This window comes from Mixophyes fleayi, chromosome 1 (assembly GCF_038048845.1).
Source record: "Mixophyes fleayi isolate aMixFle1 chromosome 1, aMixFle1.hap1, whole genome shotgun sequence".
Taxonomy (NCBI): Eukaryota; Metazoa; Chordata; class Amphibia; order Anura; family Limnodynastidae; genus Mixophyes; species Mixophyes fleayi.
The window spans coordinates 173,880,055-173,901,115 of NC_134402.1; the positions used below are offsets into that span (position 1 = coordinate 173,880,055).

General features: G+C 37.7%; 1 protein-coding gene across 1 annotated transcript; it reads left to right on the top strand.

The window, feature by feature from the left end:
• The first annotated feature begins 4,315 nt into the window (after positions 1-4,315).
• METTL18 (methyltransferase 18, RPL3 N3(tau)-histidine) lies at positions 4,316-7,631 on the top strand. Its single transcript, XM_075189707.1, has 2 exons — positions 4,316-4,404; positions 5,988-7,631. The coding sequence occupies exon 2, from the start codon at positions 6,064-6,066 to the stop codon at positions 7,171-7,173; it is 1,110 nt and encodes a 369-aa protein (XP_075045808.1). The 5' UTR covers positions 4,316-4,404; positions 5,988-6,063; the 3' UTR covers positions 7,174-7,631.
• The last annotated feature ends 13,430 nt before the right edge of the window (positions 7,632-21,061 follow it).

Genomic DNA, 21,061 nt, shown 5'->3' on the forward strand with positions numbered 1-21,061 from the left:
AAGTGGAGATGTTGCCTATAGCAACCAAACCAGTTTAGTAAATATACCCCATAAGGGTGTTTGGAGAAAAGCAGTCAGCAGAAAGATTTGTCAAGTAAATAGTCGGCCCATATTTTCTGCACATGTAACCAAGTTAAACAATCTTTAGGTAATCGTGATTTCAGATAGATTTGCTCTAAAATCACAACAAGACTTCCAATCTTAATTCTTCCTTCCTAGAAAATCTTTTTTGACCTTCAACTTTGTTAATCAGGGTGCCTCAAAGAGATGCCTTAAAGGTGTCCCAGGGGACCGGTGGACGGGCTGAAGTAACATTGAGAGAAGAACCCTTCGCAAGCAGTTACCAGGTAGCCACCCTCTCCCATAAGTGTAAGCCAAAATGCATTAAGTTTCCAAAATCAGATCCCATTATTTGTGGCGATTATAGTGATCAGTAGTACCGGGAAATGGTTGGATATATCCCTTGGGAGGTAGCGAATCTCCTGAACCAGCAGGGCGAACCTATTTGAAATGAGAGCCAGGTCTATGCGGGAGAAGGAATGGTGTGATGTGGATTGAGAGGAAAATAGCCTCTGTAAAGGAAAGCAACACTCCCAGAATTGTATTCAATACCACTGCATGGCACTATGTGCTGTTAAAACAGTATTATGTCAACCAATATTCCTAAGTACTTTTCTATCTCAGTTGCCATTTAATGGGTAAATAACATAGCTATTACCGCTGCCTATGTGCATATCCCTATATTTACGTACATTAAATTTTATCTGCCCTCTGTCTGTATTTTGTCTTAACTCTAAATAGTTTAGTCATCAACTAATATGGCTATTTTTATTATTAGGCCATCTTTAAAGGTCATTAATAAAAACAAAAAAAAAGAGGACTATCTATCCTGCATTCAACTAGTTGTCTATACTTGTACATAATTTTGCTTTTTTCCTAATCTCTCATCGTGTTACACTGCTTTGTGGAATAGTCTTGAACACTTCTGAATAAACCAGATATAGAACTTTAGTTAAGCAACTAGTAATGTCCTCCTCAGGCTAGTTAGCAAATATATATCTCAGGCCGCTGAATGGGGGCTATTATATGGATATTTTGCAGTATACATAATTGAGATGAATTTAATATTATCATTGGGATATATTCACTATCACCCAAACCTAGTAGCAACTTAACAACTGTTTTATTTGCGGTTCTGTTTAATTTAAACATAGAAAGATGTAATAACATATATACATGTAAACGTACATAGCTTTGCTTTCTTGTGTTTTGCACAAGCTTTTACAGCAATAATATTGTGTCTGGCTGAATTGACAAGTTGGCTTTCATCTTCCTACAGCAATGATCATTAAGCGGCACATTTTGACACATCAGCAAGTGCACAGGCATTTGTTGAGTACAAAGAAAAAGAAGCTACAAAAAAGGATTGGCAATTTCACCACCCTTCTTACATTAAAGACCCAAAGCTCAGATTCTCCTTCATCCCAGGGAGATAATTACAATTATTGTATTTAGTAGATAACAGATGGTATAGAAATTAAAAACCTGAATCAGTTTGAATATTTGGACTTGACTTATATTCCAGGTAAGACAGATATTTTACGTGTTATATTAGTGAAATAATTATTAATGTTTCTTATTCAGATAGATACAGGTTTCCATTAGCATAATTGTCAACATTTTAAACTTCTTTTCAGACAATGTGCTGCTGAGCCAATGCATGAAAACACATTGTCCTCAGAACGGTCTAGATTAAGTATGTCCAACCCAAGGCCCGCATGCGGCCTTTAAAGCCCATTCATGCAGCCCGCGTTGTGTAACCTAAAAATGAAGGAACGGGTGAGCTTATGCGCCACTGGTGCAACATCACAGACCAGCTTAACCCCCTTAACTAACATGGCTTGAATTTCTCACGTAACTAACACTGAGGTCTCAGAATGCCAGTTTGTTTTTTTTTCACAAAATATATGCATATAGGAATTAGGATCTATATTTTAAAACGTTATATGACTTATCGTAATCATATTTTTCTATTTTATATAGTGAAAAATTAACATACATTGAAAAAATATGAAAAATATGCAGCATTAATTGCTATTTTGTCACAGGACTTTCAAGATTTCAAAAATCACCAACTGCATTTCAGTATATTTGCTACTCCATTCTCAATTGAGTTGACATCAACACGTTGCCACCAAACTTGCAAATAGAATGTATAGAGTTGCAATGTGACGCAACGTTAGGAAAATTTTATCAAGTGTCTTTATTGGACTTTTATAACTTGTACCTGCCTAAATAAAAATAAACAGCATTTCACGAACGTGTCCTGTACATGACATCTCTTTTGGGGAGTACGTATATTTGCAAATAACTTTTTCCCCCGTATGAAGCATACAAAAAATAAAAATAGAACAAAAATTTCAGATGAGTATCTTGAAAATACTCTTTGCATCGCTACAAAACTCTATCAAACCAAATATAGATGCACTGGTATTGAAAAGGCAGGATCAGTGTTCACATTAAAAATGGCATGTTCTTATTTTTTTGTTTTAAAAATAAATGTTTTATTTTTATACTGTTTTTATTATACTCATTGGTTATATGGGATACATTGTAGTCATAAATATTAAATTCTATATGCGGCCCTTGACAAGTTTTTGTTGGGCAATGAGGCCCAGAAGAGCACAAAGGCTGGTAACTGATGGTCTAGATGACCCTGGTGCACGATAATTCCCAACAGTACATGTTTATTGAACCTGGTTATAATGTGCTTTTTTGCAATTTTAATACTCCACCATCCATAATTATAACCTTATAAAGCCAAGAGGATAAGAATATATAGTGTGAAATTAATCTAATATGCAGAATAAGAGGAATTGTACTATGCAGTTTTGAAATATCAAGAAACATGGACATTTCCAGCAACAAAACTTTAAAAAACACTTGGACTGTACCTGAGAATTAGGGACAGTTTGTAATAATGCCATGTTACTTTGGTTTTAAAACAATTCTCACTGTGATGCTAAGTCACCATGTTGCTAAAACTGCAAAAAATGTATCCCCTATTTGAATGCGAGACGTATTTAATGTGGTAAAATCCAGGAATGTGATAGAGTACTTGAGGGTTTGGGAGTTTTTTTGTTTTTATTTTTAAAAAATCAAAATATCCAAAAATCACATTTTTGTGGATTTAGCCTAAATACATCTGAAATAAATCAATAAAGTCAGCATGGGTACAAAAAAAACAAATGGGAAGTTTGTAGCAGAGCATTTTGTAGAAAGGGTCACTTTAAAGGTCTGCATTCACTCATCGGACACATCCTGTATCTGCAATATAGATTTTATATCCAAATGCCTGTCTTGGCTCCAAATATGTCAGCTCAGGGTAAAGCAGTTGGGCAACTGGAGTGAATAACGAAAGCAAAACAAATAGTCCCCAGGGTTATTTTGGAAATTTTGTATGGCTTTTACATATAAAGACTAATAGTTCTGTGCTATACAAGCAATTTTTATGTGCCATATCTCATGTAATGAATTGCAGATTGGTTGCAAAACATGCAACTAAATTTTGTCATTTGCATTTCATATTCACTGTTGTGTGATGATAGTTACATAGTGCTGCAATTTAATCTAATTTTACCCACTATAGATAGTAGACTTTTTACAATTGCATCATGTTACGCACCAACAGAAACAGAACTGCAAACAACCCAAGAATGATATAAAGTAAAGGATAATCTCATATAATCATAATCACACCTAACTGCACTGTATTAATGAAACAACTGAAAATTGCATTTGTGACCTCTTCTGAAATATTTAAAATATAAAGCATATGCATTTGTCTAAGCAGGCTATTAACTACCCCCCAATTATCTAAATGTGAAAAACAAGCTGGCAAGGTATTCACACGTCTAAGAAAAGAGATAAAATTCACGTGTACAGTCACAATAACATTCTTGCAACATGTACAGTAAAAAGATTGCTGTTATTGTATTATTCTTTTGCAATCTAACTTTAACAAATCCCTGCAAGACTTTTCACTGCGTTTCCTAATATGCGTATCCCTGTAACCTGCAGCATTTCTCCCTAATCCCTACCACACCTTCTTCTAACTACAAGCACATTAATGTTACAAGCCCGCCTCCCAATCCATTTATATAACCTAATGACCTGCTGGTCGGCCAATCACACCACTTGTTACAAACTCAAAAGTAGGAAAGGCAGATTTGAAGTGCATTTTTATTGGCCGATTTTGAACAGTGTGATTGGTTGTGAATCAGTGGGTGGGATTCTAAGCAATAAGGAAGCGTATGAAGGACCATGTGCTGTGCCCTGTTCCTGTGTACAGCGTTTGATTGTGTTATACAATCATGTACTGAGCGCAGCTGCATCCACTTACAGGTATAACAGGTATACGCGTGCTGCATTGCTTCATTCATTCATTAGACTGCACTGAGGGAATTATTAGATAAACAGAAACTAAGATATTGTTTAAAGGGCAGATAGTTGCTTTTAGAAATGCAACTGAGATCCCAAATTGTGTTTCACATCATAATGCAATTTAATATAGCTGTGGGTTAACTGATTATAAATTACTTTAAAATAAAATACACATTGGTGTTGCTTTCTATGTACAATATATGTGAGACGTATGTAGAACTGCATACAATATAAAAAGTACTTAACATAAATATGTGATACAGAAGACTGCCAGTACAGCTCTGTTCAGTCAGAAAATAGTTTAGAAATGAAAAAAAATGTAAGGGCATACTGTGCACTATGCCTGGCAAACTGTAGTATTCAACCTGCTGTAAAACAAATCACAGCATTCTGGGACTTTTAGTTCCACAACATGTGTTGTTTATATCTGTGACATTGGACCCAAGAGTATATATTATGACAATGGAGAATATGCTTGGTACCGGGGCAAAATAAATTTAAATAACAGATTAAAAATAGTAAAAAATTAGATCATTTGTGATTTTGGAATAGGTAACTTTTCTGGAGCCCATCCTGTTTGTAACCTGTCATTCCCATATAGTAATTATATCTAGTCTAATTCCATTCTGTTTCACTGCAACCTCTTAGACTCCTTGCCTGCTTCTGATCTACCCTCTTCCAAGTGTTACAGTAGAGCCATCAGTGGGAATAGTAGACAGCTGACAGAAATGATGTCCAAAACATGCATGTTTTGCATAGTGACAGAAGAAGAAATGGTGCTACACAGTAACAGCGGTCACTGCACAATGGATAGGGGGTCTTTAAGTATTCCTGTCTATTATACTTAAAACAGTTACAAAATGAACAGACCAATGCCTCTTGCACACAAAAAAAATATTGCAATTCAAACACTTCACAACCCTGTCATTCAAAAAATTAAAGGAGGAAAATATACTGTTCTTGACCAGACTGTGCATTTAACACAACTCCAAAGAAGAAAACAAATTGGAGCCTGGCAAAAATAAAGACAAAAACAGACCAAAAAGCATTGTGTAGAGCAGAAGTAACATGTATCTTTCTAAATTGCAAAACTGCAATTCTTAATATGATAACATTTGTACTTCCACAGTAGCTGTGAACCACGATACATGTGTTGTATACGACACTTCTTAGGCAAACTGTGGCTCTCCAATTCTTGTGGGACTACAAGTCCCAGCATCCTCCCTTCCTGGCCTTACACGCTGCACTTTACTTATTTTTTACAGAAACATCGCCAGCTCCTGCTCTAGCATTTTGCTTTGGACTGTTGAGAAAGGGTGACAGTTGCAGAGCAGGAAAAGTTAATTGATTTTATGAGAATAATATATAGATAAAATATAATAATAAATAAATTGTATTGTCTTTTTAATTCTTCACCCACTTTTTTTAATGTTTTATATATTTGTGTATATTTGGGCATGCTTCCATCAGTAAGCTATATCTTAGTGTAATGAATTTTGGTTTGTATTCAAAGTATTTATTGTTTTATTTATGATTTTTTCCAGGGCATTTGAATCTGTAAATTAGCCCCCTCCTGAGATATTTCTCTTACATTGCCAGTTTCAGCTGCTCCCAGCAAAAATGTCTTTTCAATTTAATTTCAGTATAGAAGAGACGGACAGCAATGCTACTGAATGTGAATTAAGCAGAGAATCGCAATTTGTATCCTCAGACCTCATCAACAAAGGACAGAGTTCTCAGACCAGTACATTGGAATTAGAAGACAGAGAAGTACAAACAACGAAGGCAAATGAAGTTAAGGAATCAGGACCCCTGACATCATTTGATATAAGCAACATATTAAATAGTGACAAAACAAGCAATGATTGTTTGTCTGAACAGAAAACACTTTGCTGTAAACCAGCCATTGAACACACAATCCCACAAGATGTCTCTAGAATGCTAGAAAATAAAATAATTGAGAGTAGTTCAGGTCTGCAGTTTGTAAATGTTTCTGTTGTAGAAATGACATTATCCAACTCAGATATGTATAGTGAGAACATAGTAAGCAAAACGGTTACTTCTAACTCTGATCTGATTTCTGGTGTCTATGAAGGCGGAATGAAAATTTGGGAGTGCACTTTTGATCTTATTAGATATTTTGAGGATGAGGATGTCATTTTTAGAGGGAAAAGAGTTTTGGATCTTGGCTGCGGAGCTGGTTTGCTAGGAATCGTTGCTCTAAAGAGAAAAGCCAAAGAAGTGCATTTTCAAGACTACAACAGCACTGTAATAGAAGAGATAACCATACCCAATGCATTGGTGAACTGCGACAGTGTTGATTTTAATGAAAATGTTGAAGAAAAACCAAGTGGAAAAAGGTATAAAAAGTCAGAAATGAAGGCTGGACTCTTATCCAACTGTCGCTTCTTCTCTGGGGACTGGTTACACTTTAGGAAGTTAATGCAAAATGAAATGTCTCCTATACAATATGATATTATTCTTACATCGGAGACTATCTATAATCCGACTTATTACAGTGCACTGCATGATATTTTTCAACATTTATTGGCTAACAATGGGATTGTGTATCTGGCTAGCAAGTCCCATTACTTTGGTGTAGGAGGAGGTGTCCATCTGTTTGAGACATTTATTAAAGAAGGCAAATTGTTTCACATTAACACACTTAACATCCATGATGATGGACTTCAAAGAATGCTGCTCAGTTTGTCTTTTAAAGACCAGTTATAATGAGAAACGTTTGAATTTTGTTTGCGCATTTGAATCACTGTATTGGAAATCTTATTTAATGTGTATGTTACCAGAAACGTGGAAGTTTTCAGTATAAGACATGTTTATTTCATGTTATTGCTATCATGATTTGTAGTAAAGGTTTGTCATTTATTTGGTTAGTATGCTTACTGTAATTGCTTTATTCCTGTTGTGTATTTTATTCCTTATTTTAACCCTTTAATCCCACTTTGCAGCACAATGAGCAACCTAAGAGTGTGTTTCTTTTGTTTAAGTTACCTGCATGTTAAGCTTTCCATCTTCATTGGTGACATCATATAAGGTCTATTGATTTTACAATATTTATGTTTGTGGTACGCATATCAGTTCTTGTGTACAAGTATCATCTGCACATATGTTTTCAAATATGTTGTGGAAAGTTCTTTGAATTTTGTAGTTTAATTAAAGTTGATGCAATATTGCTGGTTATATTTGTTTTAGTATAATGTTAGGTAGAAAGGTGTTACAGAAAAAAAAAAGCAAGCTCAGCTTTGCATACATTCTTATTGCACTCATCCAGAGGATTGTGAAACAAAATGAAATGCAGCGCGACAGTTACCATTTTAGCCTTCCAGTTCACTCGAAATGTCAATCTATAAAAATTGGTATATAGGGATGAGTGGGACATGAAGTGGGCAGGTAAAACGCAACCCGTAGCCAATCTGAGCATTTCAATTTTATTAGCAACACTAAGTATTTCAACTCGGCCAGGTCCTGCTTGTTCATTTGTAGGCAGATTTGAAGAAGGATGGTCTGAACATCTAAATGTTAACTAGGCCACAAATACATCACATTCACTGATAAGTAAATAGCATACAAAATAGTCTCTAGATAGAATGATACTTAGAAGTTTAGAATGCTGTAACCGGCTTTGAATTATCTTCATTACCTGGAGTTCACTGGGGCTCGATCTAATAGGTTATAAGAAATTGTTTTCAAAGAAGGTGGTATTTTTAATCCTATTTTAGCCTTACACAGTTAACACAAAAATCCCCCAGCACACCTATGTGAACCAGTAAAAAAGCTGCTATTCTAGTTATACTTAAAATGCAGAAATCTCAGTTACACACAGTTGCAAATGTATTATAAGCCACTTTCCCTGTTAAGGCGCTTCTGCTAATTGGGTGTCCTAACTTTAAACAATGAGGGGCATATTCAATTAGCTTTCCGGTTCGCGGTAACGTGCGTTACCGCGAATCCTGCGCACTATTGCCGTTAATACGGTACCGCATTAACGCGGATTTTCGTACGCAACCCTATGGGCTGCGAACGAAAATCCACGTTATTGCGATACCGTGTATTGACTACGCGGCCCGTTCCGGCGCGATCCCGCGGACCGGAAAGCGAATTGAATATGTCCCTGAGAGTCCCTTTATTGGGTCATACATTCATGTGTTTTTAAATGAGAGCTAACTTTCCAAGAGTTACCCCAGGAACCTCCAAATGGCAATAGAACTATTGATAACTGATATGCCTCTCAAACAATACAGTTAACACACCAGTTTTTAAAGATGTCTATCATTCTTTCTCCTTGAATATTACAGTGACACTTGCCAGTTGTAGCTGCTATCCTACTTTATTCTCATATATTATTATGGAACCCCATATTCACTGTCAGGCAAAATTCTTCAATCAATAGTTTCAGTATTCGGCTCACAGGTGTATAGATTGGCTTGCTTCCCGACTGTATTATTACTGTGATCATCAAACATTGTTCTCCTCGAAAATATGTCAGAAGACACCTCTACTAGTAACCAAACCAATATAAGAACACAAAGTAGGTACTTCTTTCTCCAACCAGGAAGAACAATACCTTAGTAAAACATGGACATCGCAAACTATTGATATATAATAAAATATCCTCATCGCCTTTTCAAACAAAATCTTATCCTTTTCCTCATTGTAAACTGATCTGGATACTTGGAAGCGTATATTTTTTTATTTTTACATTTTAACTTTATATTGAACTCTGCAACAAATACAGTGACACTAGCATTTGTGTGCAAATAATGTAAATTTAAGATACCCCACAATAGAGATGAATAAACAAGGCCAGAATCACAAGAGGACTCTAAAAGGAAATGATTAATAGGTATGTTACATTTAAAGTGGCTTAGTTGTACTTTACTTATAGCTAGGTTATAAATACAGAGTGGTTTATTTTTGTTTGTTTCATTTTCAAGGGGGGTATGGAAAGGAAAGTGGGGAGAGACAAAGAGTAGGGTAAAGAAGTGGAGGAAAATTCCTGGATTGTAGCTTTAAGGCATGCCTGGGGTTGGGGAGATGTAGTGAAACCAAGGCTCCCAAATGTTATGGTATTTTTTAAGTGAAATTGTTAATTCCAAATAGAGAAAACAAGCCAGATATGATTCAGAAGAGCAGATCTTGATTGTTGTAGAGGATTTATTCCATGCTCTGGCTATTAATAGTTTGGAAGTGTTGCCTTTATGCATTAGCAATCTGTCACTTGGTTTGTACAGGCATTTTAATGGTCTATTAAGAATGAGCACAAAAATCGGGGTAAGGCGCAAAAAGGGAGGTAATGGAGTCAGAGGGAATCTAAGTGTCAAACAATACCTGAACATGCATAAAATATAGTAAATAAAAACATATATAAAAAGTTCATAGTCACAATAATCTGTGCTATGGGTCCCAAAGTTCAGTAGCACAACATCATCTCAGTAGGATCCGCAGTAGTCACCAAACGTGTTTTATTTAAGTGAGAAGATCAGTGCACATAAGTGTTTCTTTGTCACGCAGCCAGCTTCCTGCCCGTGATTTCTGCTCGTGAAGGGTATCGCGGTCAAACTCTGTAACTTCCGGGTTTGGTCGTCCCGGCAACCAATCTCGACTCATTGGATCCAATGTTTTATGCATGTTCAGGTATTGTTTGACACTTAGATTCCCTCTGACTCCATTACCTCCCTTTTTGCGTCTTACCTCGATTTTTGTGCTCATTTCATATATCTGTGGAAAGTTATAGGTATTTCCAAGGGCTGTTTAGGCTGCATTCCCCATCCTTTCCCTGATCTAATAGGAGCGCAGGAGGGACTCTGTATTTATCTGGTCTATTAAGAATGAATGTGGATGGATCTCTGTGTAACCAAACTTTAGTCATCTATAAGAGCTATGATGATATTCCAGAATTGTTGAATTATGGCACACTCCCCACACAATGCGAGTGTTGCCGAAGGGTGTTTGAGCAACTTTGGGACTGGATAAACCTCCGGATTTGCAAATTTTGAAAGTGCAGTGAGATAATACTTTTCTTCATTTCTGCATAAGAAGAGAGCAGATTCTCCCAAAATAAGAATACGTCTATCAATATTTCTATTCTTCCAAGATTCAGCTATTCTGTCGGCAGTCATGGTAGGAATAAGGGATGTTTTCAGGTCGGGGACTGTGGTGAAGGATTTGTTGCTAAGGTAAAAAGACTAACCCGGGGTGGGAGATTGAAGTAGATAGTGAGGTTATCATACACTGAGGCTGGTCTGTTTAGCTTTGACAGCCATGGCTGATAGCTAACACCAATTTCTGGGACCATAGCATTCATAATATCAACCCATTTCTTGAGTTCTAGTTTGGAGTGCCAGGAAACAACATGATTAAGCTGTGCTGCATAGTAATTTTGAAATACAGGGACCACTGCCTTCTATTGACTTAGCCAAGATGGTATGACAAATAATGTTTGTTTTCCCTCTCCAAACTTATTTATTACGCAGCATTTGTAATGACATCAAAGTGGAAATAGGAACCTGTATAGGTATAGTTCAGTGAGAATGTTGGGTATGGATGTGTGCGGATTTCTCAAAGTAAGCACATCTCCAGCAAAAGGAAAATTTATAGTGCTGGCTATCAATGGGGATTCCACATTTAGTTTGGTTTGCTACAATTTGGACTTAATGTGGCTCAATAAAAAGGACAAAAATGAGGGCAGCTAGGGGGCAGCCCTGTCTTGTACCATTACTCAACCTAAACACTTCCGAGACCTGACCATTAGTCGTGACCATTAAGGTGTGATTAAAATATAGGGCTTGGATAGCTTGTAGAAACCAAATGTTTCCAAATTGGTAAGCATAAATAACCAGGAGATGCGGTAAAATGACTTTTCTCATGTAAGTACAATAAAAGGGAGTTTGTTTTTGTTTATGTACTGAATTAATTTAATTACTTTGAGTGTTATCATACACTTGACTGTTGGGAATAAACCCAACCTGATCTGTACCAATCAAAGTGGGCAGGACTCTGTTAAAACTATTGGTTACAGTCTTGGCAAATAATCTGATGTTCGTGTTCAGGATTTGTTGGATCCATACTGCACAGTGTGATCCTTGTCTGTTTTTGGATTACAATAATTTTAGACCTAGCTGAACCTGGGTGAAATTTATTTCTGCACATTGAAGAACTAATCAAGCTCATGGAGCAATATAGGGGCCAAAGTCTTATAATAAATCATTGTGTACTCATCTGGGCTGGGACTTTTGATGATTTTTGGAGCTTAAGCATTGCTTTGATTTCCTCTTTGGAAATGTCTTCCCTCATACTTAGTAATGTACCTGGGCTACTTTTAGGAAGAGTATAGGACTCCAGATTAGTGCCCTGTAAGAGTGAGTTAATATCACATGGGTTGTCCAAATTATAGAGTTTCATATAGAATGCGTTAAAAGTATTGTTAATTGTTCTAGGATTATAGGTTATGTCATGGACACCAGCCTCTTCCAGCTCCTTTGTCTGATAACTTATCAAATAATTAAATAGTCAAACAATATCACCTCTATTTTGTCAGGAAACAACTCCCGACTATCTTTCCCTGTTACACACCGCACTCATGACTTTGAAGTTTACTCTAAGAGGAAACACAGGATTCCAGAAATTCAATCTTGCACTCCTCTATCCCTAAATTTTCAGATCTAACTGGTCCCTTCCCCAAAACAGGCATCCATTTCCACACCTCTCAACTGCCACCATCTATGTATAAGGCCCGTAGAAAATCTATGACTTGATTACCCAAATGTGCAAACTCTACACTATAATAGTTAAAAGAATTAACAGTTCCCACACTCATATTTAAAGGGTTAACACAGCCAAGCAATCAACTTCTAAACAGGCAGTGAATTTGTTTAGAACCATAAGGACAATTTTAGACTTAATATACAAAAATATACAATGCTTACAGATTATTAAAACAATTAAGAAAAGATGACAAAACTTACAGCAAAACATGTAAAATAAAAAAGAAGAAAGTTTCAGAGTATAAAGTTACAGACGAGTGTTATAATCTGCACCAATGGAAATTGTCTTGGAAGACAGACAGATTATTAATGTTTATTGATTTACCAAAAGTCTGACAATATCTTGTAAGTGGTCTCATCTTTGAAAGGCACTTTTCAACTTTCCCCTCCTACAGCGGTTAGTCTCCAGGTGAGGCCTGTGACACAGTTTTACATCCACAATTCACATCATTCTTGTTTGATCCCCAATGGTAAAATTTAACATATCTTTTCTGGGAAGTGTCACACAGACCCAAGTTTATCATTAATAAATCCAATACAAATTTGCCAATCTACAGGTACTAATCACGAATAGGTCAAGTGGATTAGTTGAGCTGATACTCATTCCTTCTCATTCCCTGCGTGACCCTCAGCTTTTTTAGACATATGGGTTGCCCTTCATCATCCTATTTATGAATATGTGGTTGATCATTAATTATTTTGATAATGCAATCGTAAGTGGTATTTTGGAAATGGAATTATATTTGCCTATATAAAATATAGCAAGCCATCATGTGGTCACAGCCCCATGTCTATTTGTTTTAAACCCATTGCTAGGATGGTTCCCTGAAGTCGCTTTCAGTGCCAAAAACCACTCCAATACCAGGACATAGTTCTCCCTATGAGATCTTTGAAACTGTTCAGTTCCCCCTAAAGTTGGCAATGTTATATTGTAGTTCTTAGATCTGCAGGGCCACAGAATAAACAGTTGGCAGTATGTCTGGCCTCACATTTTACACATTAAGTTAGGTAATTTGCCCTCTGAGAGCAAAGCTTTGCTTTGAAGTAATTTGCATTACACCCTAGCTTACAGAGAAACACAAATTATACATGGATTCATTTGATATACAGTGTTTACAATGCAGCCCCTTATGATTATGCTTTTTGCACCACAGTTATGTTATGGTTTAATCCATATAACTTTTCTCTAAAAGATTGCCTAATTTCCCCCTGAGCCGTGCAAGGACACTTCTAGAGTAGGTAACCTTATGGGTTTTTTTTTCTACCAATTAAATTTGGGAGGAAAGAGTATATATTGTCAGTTTGTTACTTTTATATGTTTAGAGACATATTTGATTACCTCTCCCCTAAGTAATGCCTTGTATGCTTCCCAAATTGTAGGGAATTGGATTTCCTCTGAACAATTAAGATCAAAGTATTCTTAAATCTTGCTGGATATTACTTCTCTGAGCTGATTTTTTTTTAGGACGGTCTCATATAGTCTCCAGGATGGTCTACCATTCGAGCAATAAATTATATTCATTAGATCTTATATTGATGAATGGTTGGACCAAGGGTTGAAATGTATTGAAGCACTAGAGAAACAATAGACCAAGGAAGCACATGAAACATGAGGAACATTCTGGATAAGGAATTGTGCAGGTGCGAAAATACAATTTTTCTCCATGTATCAAACAGGCCAGCTTTGTTTAGTTAAGAGATTAGGAGCCTGGTGAAAGGAATGGGCGAGATTGGATTCTGGGATCTATCTAAGGAGTGGGATTTAACTGTAGTGAAGTCCCCTCCTATCAAGTGTTTGCCTGTTTGAAATTTATACAGCTTCTGTAATAAGAAGTGGCCAGAGTTGGGTGTGTAGAGATTTGCTAGTGTTATATCTTGGAAACCTAACTTTCCCTTGATGGATCAAAATAAACGGATGTCTTCCAGAGCATAAGAGGAAAATCAATTAGTGCAAGAACATTGCTAACCAACATCTGAACCAAACATACCGAGTTTGATTCATTAAAGCACACAAGTTGCACTTAATTCGGGCATTCAACTACAAGCGGATCTGAAGTAACGTCTCTTGTTGAATACTGGTGTAGATACTCTCTGCATATATGGCACTTGCCATATTGAGAAAGACACAACACATAAAAATATAATGTTCCAGGAGAACGCACAGAAAAACAAAAATCCAGTTCTTGTAACATTTAAATAATATCATTAAGAAACAAACTTTGGTTTTCTTATTTTTTTTCATCAAATATATTTTTCAAGATGTTCTCAATGCATACTGTGTATAAAATCACATGCAAACACATGTTGTTGCATGTAAACACACATGTCATTACTATCACTTAGCACTTACACTGCCCTGTAACTAGTGCAAATGATAGGACTGGAAAACGTACTTTAGAGATACCCAAAATGTTGCATGTTATAATGCTGGGAGTACAGAAGACTGTATTTTAATTTTGCCCAGCAGAGCTGTTTTTTTTTAAAAAAAATACTGTTTATTATAACAAAATTTGACAATTATCGAGTAACAGTGGGGTATATAGACAGAAATGGGGCATATAGCGTATTGAAGTGCGATACATGAAGCCATCAACGATCATGCCCTAATGGCGTCCTTACATTGTGAAATGCGTTGTGTGCTGGACACAAACTGCATGGATGTTCTGCAAAAACATTTTGAACAGGAAAGGAGTGGGGTGAATATGAGAGAGGGAGGCAATGTAGAATTGCGGAGGGAATAGGGGGGCAGGGGGGAGAGAAAGAAGATGAAGGAAAAGTTCATGTGAAGAGAGGTATTGCTTGGATGTGGGGTAATCTAGGCTGGAAAACAGGTCACAAGTTAAGAACTGGTTCAGAATGAGAGGTTGATTGTCATATGAGGTCCATGGGGACCAAATTTTGTGTAATTATGCAGAGGAGCCCCTCATGATGCTGGTAATATGTTCCATCTGATAGGTGTGCCAATCCCGGCCGCAGACCATTTGAAGAGTTGGTGGCAAGGGATTCTTCCAGGAGTCAGTGATTTGGCAGGTCGCTGCACTGTTAATATATCTGAGCAACTTATGGGCATGAGAAGGGAGGTCTGGGACAGTTAATGGTAGAAATACGTGTTTGGGAACAAAGGGTATAAGGACACCAAGCATTGTCGAAGCAAAGGAAAGGACAGTGGTCCAGAACGGCTGTCACTTAGGACAGTCCCACCATATATGCATGAAAGTGCCAATGTGGTCACAGTTTCTCCAACAGGCATTGCTCATCTGTGGGTATATGGTATGGAGCCTGGAGGGGATGTAGTACCACTTGTGTAATAGTTTATTCATGTTTTCCTTAATTTGGACATTAATATAATAGCGTGCTGTCCATTCATAGATAACAGACCAGTCAGTGTGGTCAAATGGTTCCCCCAGTGGGGCTTTTGCAACATTCAATAGCTGATCTGGTGATAATGTTTTACAGTGTAAGTCTCCTAAGCTACGAAGGCAAAGGAGGAGAGTACCACTGACCTCAATACAGAAGCTGGATGGAGAGGGCTGGACTGCTCGGAACTTGCTGGGAGAACAACTCTTGTTAGGTAGCAGTTCTCTTATTCACATTTCCAGTGGAAGTAAGGTCTGGAAGGGAAAGTTTTTGAAGGACTCTGCAGGCAGAGGATGTAGCCAGCACTCCAGGAGTCCAGAGGTGGGTAGCAGGACACTATAATGGGTTGCAACTTGATATGTAGAGCTGGAAGGGAATCTACACTTGCAACAAATTGGCTATTGGGGATATGAATTACACTAACAGTAATCTGATGTACTGAGCCACTTGTGTACCGGTAGGCGGGCTACTAGCAATAGTGAATTTTGTTAAGCTGGTGATTGTGCTAGGAGGCAGACAGGATTGTCAGTTCTGAGAATTGGTGGCAGTGGATAGCCAATGCCCCGGTTTTGTGAAAGTTAGGGAGAGCCATTATTTTAAGGAGTTGAGTACAGTGAGTTAGGCCCCAAAGTAGTAAATAGGCCAAAGCTCATCCCTAATGTTAGGATTATGCTTCTGTTATCTGTTTCTTTTGTTATTTCCCGGTGTGTGAGAGCTGTTTGCTTTCAATTAGTTTGAGCTATGTGTTAGGATTCTGTTTTTAGATGTCAGGTTCTGCTGTATTTCCCTGTGTATGAGAGCTTCTGATTCCTCTACTATATTGTCCTAGGTCTGCATACTGGTTCTGATTCCTGGCTACATTTGACTACGATTTTGGTTCTGATACCTGGTTCTGTCTGACCATTTGTGTTCCTGTTACCTGCCTATTTTCCAAATACTCAGTGCTCCATTCCTGTATGTGGTGATGTTGTCCAGAGAAAGCCACAACTGCGGTACTATTACCATTTATACAACCTATTCTGTTTGCTGACGTTTGGTGGTAATTCTCTCTGGTGTTCAGCTACTCCACCTCCATTCTGGCCTGCATGCTGACCATCATTTGTGCACCTCCACTCAATCCAATTAGAGTGGTAAGAATTTGCATTTATTTTGGTACTGCTTAAAGTGCTATTGTGGCCTGCTGTTCTGAAGGCCTCTGGCTGTATCTCAGAATACTTTGGATACTCTGGACTTTCTTATACACTTGATATTCTGCTGTCCCACTTCTGCTGATTTGGGTTAATCTTCTGCTCTGATATTGGGACTTTCTCTATCATTGTATATGATTCGGAACCTGATAAATCAGCATACAATTCTGAACCTGGTAACCTTATTATTCCAAACCTGATAATCTGCATCTGATTCTGAACCTGATAAATCTGCATCTGATTTTGAACTTATTAGTGTGCCTCTGATACTCTGCACATAGTGTTTCTTGCTGATCAATTGTGTTATAAAATAAAGACTCATTTTAAGTCACATACCTCATCATTTCGGCTGCTAACCTGAAGCACAATGTTTGGTCTGGACAGCTCGTGGTGTTGAGCAGATCAGTCCTGTACACACTCTGCTTAGATGATGAAAGCCAATGAGAAGGGACTTTCAAAACTGTCCAAGGAATCTCTATGGATGCACATCTGCTCTCTTTTGATGCCATGCCAAGTCCCCTTGGAAGCTTATATTTTATATAATCTGAGACAGACCTTTTTTCACTTTTAGTACTTTGTACAGCAACTGGGTGTGCAGAACCATTAGAAACTTTTCCTATCCATTTTATAGGAAGTTGCGGCTGTAATTGACAGCCATGTTCTGGGTATGAGGCCATGCACCAGCTGATGATAATTAAGATTGTCTTGGTGTAAAGCTGGATTACTATTGAAGTAAATGTAAAGACAGCTGTTGGGAACGGGTTCATAGATTATTAGTTACAATCTTTGCTCCCCAGTTTTCTAGTTGTTAGCTAGCACAAACCATAATTTTTAAACTTTTAAACTGTATATACGTAGCACTTAACCTCATGTATCAAACTACCATTGTCCCATAGATTGTACGTTTGTGAGCAGGTCCTTCTTACCTCCCTGTATGTCTGTATTAGCTAATATTGTTTTATTACTGTGTGTACTTCTAATTATAAAGCCCTATGGAATTTGCTGGCGCTATGTAAATAAATGATGATGATGATGTCTCTAAGTTCTCTGTGAAATAAAAAATAACACACAAACCAACATAGTAGTATATCCTGGGATAACCATGTAGTTCCTTTTATTAAATACTATATTTCTAATATGTTTTAATTAAGCGTAGAATAGCAAATAGTAACAGATTAAGAGGTCTATTTATCAAGCTTTACTCATGCGAAAAGTGCGTTTTGCACGCCAATTACAATGCTAATTTTAAGTATGAGAGCTATTTATTAAAACCCTCTGGCCGTTGAAGACTAAGGCCAGGAATACCCTTTGCCGGGGGCCTATGGTTAAGGTTTCTCTTGCTGTATTTATCATGTACATCAACAGTACAAACGCCACCGTTGTACTCTATGTTTCCATCTTAAGATGGTGATAGCCAGGGTGAAAAAAAATAAAAAATAATGCATTATTAGTAAAAAAAAAAAAGTTTATTATATTCTTCTCTTTTTTTTTTTTAACCATCTTTATTTTTTTAAAATTGAATCTGAAACAGTTCCAGTGCACATGTGCAAGTCAGCCAAACAGCTCACACATTCACAGAGATGCACAGAGATGCACTACTCTTGCCTGACAAGCAGTAAGGCTTCTCTTACCGCTGCCAGTCAGTATGACATTTTATTGATGAATTTTCTGTGACAGTTTATTGATAAATACCATTTTTAGAAGGTATTTTTTACTACTTGACTTTATACTCTATTGCAAAGATAAACAAACTTTACCCACACAATGGCAACTAAATTACTAAAATAGAAAGAATCATCTTTTGGAAAAATACAAAGAAAAAACAGACACTTGATATATATAAAAGTCACTAGCTGAAGTAACCAGCGTTGTCTGGGTTTAAATCTTCACGTTATTAAGTTATCAATGAGTTGGATTTAACTGTCAGCATTTTAAAATTAATTAGCAGCAGCTCTTCCAACACACCCATGAGGTGGCTGTCTCGTGTCGTTTTTGTTTTTGGGGTGTTGCCTGTAGCCCTAGTCCCCAGCTTTCTTTTCTGTCCAGTTTTATAGTCACTTTTACATTGCGAGATGGGTTTAGTTTTTCTTCATTTATCAATGTTGCTATTCCAAGGCGCCAAGACATATAAGTTCTTACTGTGCCAACTCTGGAACATGCAGCATACAGCTGGCCATGGGAAAAGCAGGCACTCTCAAGATTTATGCCAGTAACTTTAAATGATTGTCATCAGCAGCAGCTATTTATATTAGGGACACTAATTCGGCACATCAGTCTCAGTCCCCATTGGAGCCTATAGTCTAAATTCCCTAACAGAGAGAGAGAGACTAGGGACAATTTGATAGCAGTCAATTAAACTACTAGTATGTTTTTGGAGTGTAGAAGGTAACCAGAGCACCCGTAGGAAACCTATGCAAACACAGGGAGAACATACATTTTCCATACAGATGAGGAATCGAACTCATGACCCCAGTGCTGTGAGTCAGCTAACCAGTAAGCCACCATGCTGCCCTTGTGCCTTGATTAAGGTCAATGCAAAGCCAAGCCGAATTAGGAATTTTAGTTTAAAGTCAAAGAGCATATCAGTTGGAATAAGAGGAATGCAAGATATAAACACATCTTTACCCTTGGCACAGCCTGTCAGTATTAGTCTTTTGACACAAAGCTTTGTGCCATTGCAGAGCTTTGGGGCATCTAGATTTCGTAGCAACATTATAGGTGCTCCAACTTTCAGAAAAAGGTTATGTGGATGCATTCCAGTTGATTCTAAGGAGTTCAGAAGTTGGATAATTGACAGCTTGGTCCTACTCAAGAACCATGTCCACGGACTTGTACAGTGAGTGATTTCCTGGAAGACTGCCTAGAATTTGTCGGTTGATCTCGTTTACATTATCATTTTTAGGGGCAAGAATTTCTCTTTCACAGAGCCACTGGTGGTTTCTTAAGTTCTGCACTATGTTCGGAAAGACAATGCTCTTTAGTTCTTCAACTGACTTAATGTGGCAAATGTTAGTTTGAAATGCGATCAAGCCATTTGCATCTTGGCTTGTGCTTCCATTTCCAAGAAGTAGTAATATCCTTGAGAAAAGGCTGGAAGATGCATCTCCAGTCAAATGAGCTCTCAAGTTGGTATTGAGGCTCATTTTCAGGACATGTCTCCACAGGCCCGATTGCTTCAAGCAAGCTTTAAGTTCATCTGCTGGAGTGCCCTTTGGAATGACAGGTAAAGTCTGCCTGAAGTCACTAGCTAAAAGACAATACCTCCCATTAAAGTCTTGTTACCCCTCAGATCTTGCAAGGTGAGATCAAGTGCCAATTTATGAAACATTGTGCACTCATCCCATATTATTAGCACACACTCTTGCAAAACCTTGGCTGCACCACCTCTACTTATGCTGCAAGTAAGAGCTTCTTCATGAACCAGATTAAGAGGCAGTTTAAAAGCTGAATGGGCTGTTTTGCCAAATTGAATTCCTGATGATGCTACACCCTAAGCTAGTGTTTTCCTAGTTTCACCAGGAGCTCCAATAAAGACAATCCCACTTGTCTTTCATGTCTAAGATTCTGTCATATATGGCTTTCTGATCATTGTCCAAGAGAGGCTCATTGCTTGCGAAAACTGTTCTAAGTGGTTGATATGATAGCTTGTCTCACATAGCATCTCTCTTCCCAGCCGTTCTTCATTACTTCGTTCAGGTGCTGGAAGACCAAACTTATTTATAGTTTTTCCAGCCATTTCAAGGACTTTATCTTCCAGCACACCTAAAGACTGGTTAAATATGGCAGGAGTGAGATTAAGTTGCAGTCCAGGAATCTGTCGGCAAGCATGCAACAGGACATCGTCAGAGAGTGATTCTTTGTGAGTTTCCCAAAGTTACATGGGATTTAAGAGACTGCAAGCATAATAGCAAATAGCTTTTTAAGTCTTGCTGTTGAGTGGCTGACTGCTGCTTCGGTCAAAGTTGCATCCCAGTGCACATCACTATCCAGCAATCCTCTTACCTGACATGCCTCCTTATATGTTGCATATAAATGCCTATTGACAGTCCTCAAGGCTTCAAAGGAAGTTGGCCCTTGCACTGTGTGGAGAAGAAGTCGAAGAAAGGAGCACTCAACGTTAATGGGATGTACAGTGTAAACTCGGCCAAGTGCATCACATACCTTTATTCCATCATGACCAGGAGCTGGTGCACCCTGTAATCGACGCATAAACACTTTCTTTAATGCATCCCAAGTGTAATACTTAGAGACATCACAGTACAGGAGAGTATGTGCAAATGTATCTTGCTGGCA

What these genes read in the sequence shown, in the direction of transcription:
- METTL18 (XM_075189707.1), top strand. Translation starts at nt 6,064, where the DNA reads ATGTCTTTTCAATTTAATTTCAGTATAGAAGAGACGGACAGCAATGCT.